Source organism: Epinephelus lanceolatus, chromosome 17, assembly GCF_041903045.1.
Source record: "Epinephelus lanceolatus isolate andai-2023 chromosome 17, ASM4190304v1, whole genome shotgun sequence".
Taxonomy (NCBI): Eukaryota; Metazoa; Chordata; class Actinopteri; order Perciformes; family Serranidae; genus Epinephelus; species Epinephelus lanceolatus.
Window position 1 is genome coordinate 28,626,055 of NC_135750.1, and position 7,373 is coordinate 28,633,427.

The 7,373-nt window shown below is 42.5% G+C and overlaps 1 protein-coding gene across 2 annotated transcripts in view; it reads left to right on the top strand.

The window, feature by feature from the left end:
- disc1 (DISC1 scaffold protein) overlaps window positions 1-3,256 on the top strand; it is a 57,795-nt gene extending 54,539 nt beyond the window's left edge. For both annotated transcript variants that reach the window (XM_078176187.1, XM_078176186.1), the window contains exon 14: window positions 1,066-3,256. In XM_078176187.1, the coding sequence (XP_078032313.1) occupies window positions 1,066-1,266 (201 nt within the window). In that variant the 3' untranslated portion in view covers window positions 1,267-3,256. The remainder of the gene's footprint in view (window positions 1-1,065) is intronic.
- The last annotated feature ends 4,117 nt before the right edge of the window (window positions 3,257-7,373 follow it).

A 7,373-nucleotide genomic window follows, 5' to 3' on the forward strand; every position in this document is an offset into this window, starting at 1 on the left:
GTCCTTCACTCTCTGTTGAAGTGTGGCCGGACTTTTTTCACATCTGATTAGAGATTCAAGTCTCCCGCTGGGCTGTCAGGGGGGTCAGCACAGGCTCCTCCACTGTTTGCATGATATCAGTGCAGCCTGGCAGTCAGAGATAGACAGATTGGCCCGCTTCTCTCCACCTCTCTGTCGCCGCGTCCTTACATGCCAGTCATCTTGGCGTTTTGAAGTCGATGCATTCGTGCAAAAGCGCCGTGGACACTAGAGGACACTGAAGATACAGGACAATATTGTTGTTGGGTTACAGAAATTGAACAGAGACTGAGCTTGGGATGATGCTACTGTTGCCATAGTGACGGGAAGATCAAACCTCCAGTCTGTAAGGGTCTTAATTGAGTCTCTGCTCTCCATACAAGGAGGTAGATGGACAACCACCGAGAATGGGATTGAAAAAAACAGATGTAGGTAGGCAAAATTACGTCTATCTCTGTGATTCTGACCTCCGTCGTCCCGTTCGGACCATGTTGCCTTAAAAGTGAACCGTCTGCAGTACTCATGGAAAGCTCTTTAACGGCTGGTTAATTATGAATGAGGACAATCTGTGTCCATTCAGACAGTAAAACGAGCCATCAGGCCCCAACTGCCATCAAAGCCATCCCTTTGATTTGCCACTTAAGATGGACACTCGCACAATTAATTTGAGTTTCCCCCCCCCCATCCCAGCCTCTATCCCGTTACATTGATGGTTTATGAATAATTTAGCTAGGCAGTCTGTTTGCTTGGGTCCCCACACCGATGCCCAGCGCCACAGACGAGATGTGCTCATGAATAGTGAATTGGATGGGGTTAAATTGGGTATGACTTGATGATCTGTCCCAGTAATCCGTTTGGTGGCCAAATTGGAGATTGATGACTTCATCAGGTTATGGCTGTCCTCTGTTATTACCATTAACCAATGAGGGCCACAAGTGTCACATTTTCCCGCATATTTGTCTGCTGGCATGCGTTTTTATTTACATGTTAATGTGTGACTCTCAGTTTGTGTCTGTAGCAGCCGATTCTTTCTTAACTCACACTGCACAGTCGCTGGAAAAGGAGGTCCAGGAAGTAAAAGCCACTTTACAAACTATGCTTGCACAGCTCAAAGAGGAAGAAGAGGAGGAAGAGGAAGTGAACGAGTTACGAGATGATGACCTCATGAAAAATGAGACGGAAGAAGAAGAAGAGGAGGAAGAGGAGGAAGAAGAGGACCAGTACTTCAGTGACAGCTGGGGCATTTGAAATGGATGCTTGTCATGTTTTATGACCACTCACACACAGACTGGCTCTCTGACAGCCTGACCTCAGCTTTGCAGTAGGACTGACCCCATATCCATTTACTGTAAAGCCTCACTCAAAGGGCTTCACAGCCAGCCTCTGTGGTACTGCTGAAAGTTTCCAGTACAAAGCCTTGGAAAGTCTGTGTAACATTTGATCCAACTACAAATGGAAGAACATGAAGGATTTTGATATAAATGCAAAATATGAGAAACTTTAATGCAAATTTATGAAGTTCCTCAAATCTTGCCAGCCTGAGTTTAAGCAGGTAGAGAGTGCCTTGGGCCACAGAGCTGACATAGTGATTATTTTTTCAATTGAGATGTTTTTGGAAACAGGTTTTCATGTCATGTCTTACTAGTGCTGAAGAAATAGGTGGAATTTTGTTTCATAAGGGTTTATTGTAAGAATGTGACCAGTTGTAAGATTATTTGGTTTATTAAGGGTTTTTCAGTTGCTCTGATCTGTTGCCATGTGCAAACATGTTGAGTCTCAGAAGTTTCAAATTATCAGCCTTAAAGGGACAGTACACCCCCAATTCAAAAAAGATGTATTTACCTGCTACTTATCAGTCTAGATTGTTCTGGTGTGAGCTGCAAAGTTTTGGAGATATCGGCTGTAAAGATATCTGCCTTCTTTCCAATACGATTTGACTAGATGGCACTCGGTTTGTGGTGCTCAAAGCACCAAAAATGTCTCTTTCCAGAAATCATGACCCAGTTACTCAAGATAATCCACAGACCTGGTTGTGAGCAGTTTCATGTAGGAACTATTTTCTTTTTACTGAACTACATCCACCAACTGTATCACTGCACAGAAGGAAGCGCACACATACTCTTGGATGGGGAATTCGTGCTTATGACAGCACAAGATATAAGCACTACTGGTGTTCTCCTCAGCTGAGCTCAGTGGTGCTAGATGAGCTAACAGTAGACGCATGCTTCCCTCTGCAGGGTGATACGGTTGGCAGGTGTAGTTTGATTTAAAGAAAGTAGTTCCTACAAGAAACTGCTTGAGTAACCAGGTCATGATTTCTGGAAAGAGACATTGCTGTTGAGTTTTTGTGGCCACAAGTAAAAGCTAGTAACTCAGTAATGTCAGTTACACAGCAATATCGATCCAGTGTTTGCTAGCATTAGCTAACATTATCCACCATACGTTACAGTAACGCTGTATCAGCAAAACCCCTGAGTAAACTGAATTGACCAAAGGTTGGGTACATTACTCGTGAATTTTTTAATTTGTAAAAGCAAGAAGGTGTTATTTCTTCTTTTAGAAGTGACAAATTACACTTTTTAAAATAGCAAACCTGAAGCCGAAAAAAATCACTAATCGCTCACGACAACCACTTGACTGAATTTTGGCCAAGGACCCAGTGGACAATCTAAACTCGTTTTACTGGGAACAGTCTTGCACATGAATGAATACATATGCTTCATCTTTAGGTAAGCTAGGCACTTGTGTGTTTCTGTACGATTGGACATCAGTTACATGTAATTTTGTCCATGAAATAACTCATTTGTGGTGCTACAGAATGTGAGCTAACTTGAACACTTTGTTTTCTTTGTGTGGAAAATGCAATATTTAGATTTCCTTCTCCCTGTCTTAAAGCACTGTATGCTCTCAGAGATGCTCTCTGTTTTAAAATACATCCGTCAAATTATGTCCTCTGCATGTAGGAAATATTGAAGGATAAATATCAGTGGACACATATGCATACGTTTTTGCAACTGCTGTTTTTCTGAAATAATTGTACCTGCCACTGATTGTGTGTTATTTGTATTTTACTGTATGTCAGCAGAATATCTACTTCATTCCACTGGGTTTCCCATTTTTGTACTTTTGCCCATTAATCAGTTTTTTAATTTACTGTGCAGCTTGAACTCGCTGTATCATATTTTATATTTATTCCTTACAGCATCTCACTAATTACAGCATGTACCGTTCAGCCTAATGTTGTGTCCTGCTGTTTTCTTCTTGTATTGAGTTACAGCCCCTCTGGTTATTTTCCCTCATATAAAATGTGCGGGCATGCTGCCAGGCAAGTGAGGGCAGTGGTGACATGTAGGAGATATCAATACGGTAATAAAGGTCCTCTAGTGAGGTCTTTAGGGGATACATGGGCTTCTATTGTTATCTCGCCTCGGCAGCGCTGGTGTGGCTAATTGGGAGGCAGCCTCACAGAGGACATGGTGGGGAAAATGGGATGATGTTGCTTTGTCTCCATCTGATTCTGCCCTGTGTTTTTGGAGCAGGGGGCTGTTGAGGGATCCTCAGAGGCGTGTCTGCACTCCGGCTCTGTGGGCTGTAAACACAGCTGAGTGCATCGGGGTTTTTCCAGCAGCACAATGGGCCTTTCTCACATTACTGACAGGTTGCAAACCACTTGCCAGGCCACAAGTCTCCACATCTATCAGCCTCAGGCAGCATACAGACAGAGCCTGGCACACACACCTTCCTGCCAAACACCCCCACCTCATAATTGAATCTGTGCGCCATACTGTGCCCCGCATGGCAGCTCTGCTCATAAAATGGCCACGGAGAAAAACCCAGATGGTTTTCAGCAGGCAGATATAGCAGGGTGAGATGTTTCCTGATGTAAAATGAAGCACCATGCAGTGTGAAGCCCTTTGTTTCTGTGTTTGCTATGATATTACAGAATGTTATTATATAGTATTACAATATATTATTCTAATCAGTTTTATTTGCACACTCTTTTCCATATGGTCTTGTCTGCCTCTTAGTTTCTGTTGCTGATGACAGTGGCAGATTTACCACACAAAATTTGTAGTTATTTTTGAAACAAAGGGTCATGATTTCAGACAGACACTGCTGTTAGCAGAGTTCATCAGCTGTACGTGCCTATCTTACTGACCTAACATTAGCTTAGTTGGTTTAAAACATCAAGTCAGCATGCTTTTCTGGCTATTCTGATCCATAATCCTTTGCACAGCGGAAGATTTGTCACACGGGCTGAGCTGCAGACAGATGACAGCTCACTGACAACTGACAGAAGCCGCAATGACAGATGACGGTGCATTTAAGTGAGTGACAAGCAGTCAATTATATAGTAGTAAAAGGAATAAAGTGAAAATAATAATCATAAAGATAACCAACAAAGAAAGGACATAACTACAACAATGATAGAAATACATATGTTATTCAACTGTCAGGAATATATTGCTGCATGTTAGCATCTACAATTTATGCAGTTATAACAGAGCTCTCCAAGTTGACCTTCATCTCTGGAGACCTTCTGCGAATGGCATTTTGTTGTATCTCCAAGGTAATGTTAAGTGTTGACGTTAACATCTGGTGTGTTCCAGATTGCATACTTTCTCTTCATACTTTGAATTTTGTGCGACGGCTAGATGAGCAATAGGGTCAAAGTTCAAAGCGCAATGTTATAACAAAAAAGTATGTCCCAGTTGTATTGATACTCAGTGCAACAGTACGCACCTGCAGTATGTACTGAGAGTAAAAAGAAAAACTATGCGAAAGAAATGCAAAGTTTTTGATGTTTTCCAGCTGACTTAAAACAAGAAGCCTCTTAATCCAAATATGCACTTGATGGCTACTTTCATGATATATGACATGGTGTATTCTACATTATTATTATCATTACTATATACACTGGCCAAGACATTAAAATCACTGACAGGTGAACAGAGTAACACTGATCATCTTGTTTCAGTGCAAAGTTCTGCTAGGAAACCTTTGGTCCTGCCGTTCATGTCGATGCCACTTGATACGTACCTCCCACCCAAACACTGTTAAAGACCAGGTACCCACCTTCATGTGAATAGCACTCCCTGACTACAGTGGCCCCCCAGCAGGACAATGCACCATGTCACTCAGCAAAAACTGTTCTGGACTGACTAGAGGAATGTGACAAAGAGCTCAAAGTGTCGATATGGCCTCCAAATTCATCAGATCCCATTCTAATCAAGCACCCATGGGACATGCCGGTACCCCGGAGGTCCTGTGTCCACGCCTCGACAGGTCCGAGGTCCCACCGTGGGTCAGACTTGGCTCGGACCTGTCCAGGCATTGACACTGGACCTCTGGTGGCACCAGGGTGTTGGCGACGGATACTTTGAGTCCTGTGGGTTGCAAGATGAGGTACCAGCAAGTCCCATAGATGCTCAGTTGGATGGGGTCTGGAGTTTAGAGGCCAGGTCGACACCTTGAGCTCTTTGTCACGTTCCTCAGGACATTCCTGAACAGTTTTTGCAGTTTAGCATGGTGCATTGTCCTACTGAGGGGGCCACTACCATGAGGGAGTGCGGTTGACATGAGGGGGGGTACTTGGTCTGTAACAGTGTTTGGCTGGGTGGTTTGTATCAAGCTGCATCCACAGGAATACTAGGACCAAAGGTTCTCCAGCAGATTATTGCATTGAAACAAGGTGATTAATAATATTCACTTCACCTGTCAGTGGTTTTAATGTTTTGGCTGATCGGTGTATAATACTTATATAAACACCTATTCTTTCACATACTTGTGTTGATAATATTCCTGTCTATTCCCTGCCTTTATGTGTCCACCTTTGTTATCCTTGCTCCTAGCTGTTATGTCTATGTATGCGTAAGTGAGAGCAATGCCAAAAACAAGAGTTATATTCCTTGTATGTGTACACATACTTGGCCAACAAAGGTGTTCCTGGTTCTGCTATTGTGCTTGAATAATAAAGCTATATGTCCCAGGCGTCAGCATCCCTGCAGCAGAAATCCAGAGCTTGACAGACCTGCAGTGCATAGTTACGGTTGCTAAGCTATGATTGGGCAACTGTTGTTTGGGGGAGCGGTTTGGCAAATAGTCAATTGGATAGTCTCCTGGCAGGTTTTTGCTCATGCAGCATGGAACTTTCAACACTGAATAAATTAATTAATCAATAAAACGGTGGAAAATGTGCCAGGGAGGGGAGATTAAATGGTTTGTTTCCCGTACTAATTGTTTCTTTTTTAAGTATTTTCATGTGTCACTTTGTTCACAGGAGTCTGTCCAAGTCTGCCTTCAAAGCAATGACAAAAATAAACAGGGAGAAATACTGATGAAAAAATCTGAAAATGACATGCAAATACAACTGATGTTCCACCCTGTATTCACATTTCTCTGGATTTATGAAGGGTAGTTCATGACTGAATATGAATGAATGATTTTAGGAGTGTGTCTGTATCAGGGGATTTGGGGCTGAGGCTTGGATTTGTTTATTTGATTCCCTGCTGAGTTGTTATGTTGTCTGACAGGTACATGTACAAACTCTCTGAACCATGGGAGATTCAAAGATCATGTTGCAGATTTTCCCCTCGCTCCGCTTCAGCCAGTGTCACAGACACCACTAATGAATGCAAATTGAGGTTTTTTTTTTATTTTTTATTCATGCCTTTTGCTTCCTCAGAGATCCCTGTATGCTCCTCTGAAACTGACACCTTTGTTATGTGTGAGCAACTGTGTCAGTTCTGGTCACCGAGTCAGTGAAGGTAACTCTCCCGAGAGGTGTTTTGCAAAACTGGACACTGAACTCACCGCTGTCTGCAAGTGGCCTATTTACCCGACTCTTCCAGTGGTTTTCGGAGCTCATTCAAATTCACCCTGCACTTTACTCAACTGTTGAATAAATTCATCTGAGCAATTAAATAGGGAGGAAGTTCCTGTGGCATTAATAAGCATTTTAAATCATTTAATTGCAAGTCTTCCAAATTCAAAATCTGCTTATTTTTCTGTCCAGTAGAGGAAGTATGGCACAAATGGAAAACAGACTAAACCGAGCAGAGACAACAGGAAATAGCCTGTCTTATTTTCCCCTTTTATTCCTGTGGTCTGATCCTGACGTTGAAAATCACACTTAATTATAAACACTGTGCTGGTGGGAGCTGCAATCTCCTCAGAAACAGACCTATTTCCATCACTTAAGGCTGTATGAGAAATCACAAGATTGGAGGGAATGCACTCGGAAGTGCAAGCACATGTGTACTTTAATCTTCATTTTGATATATCTAATTTACGACGCTTGCCCTTTCAGAAATTACACATGGAAAAACTGAGAGCCCTGTAGAAGAAATAGTGTG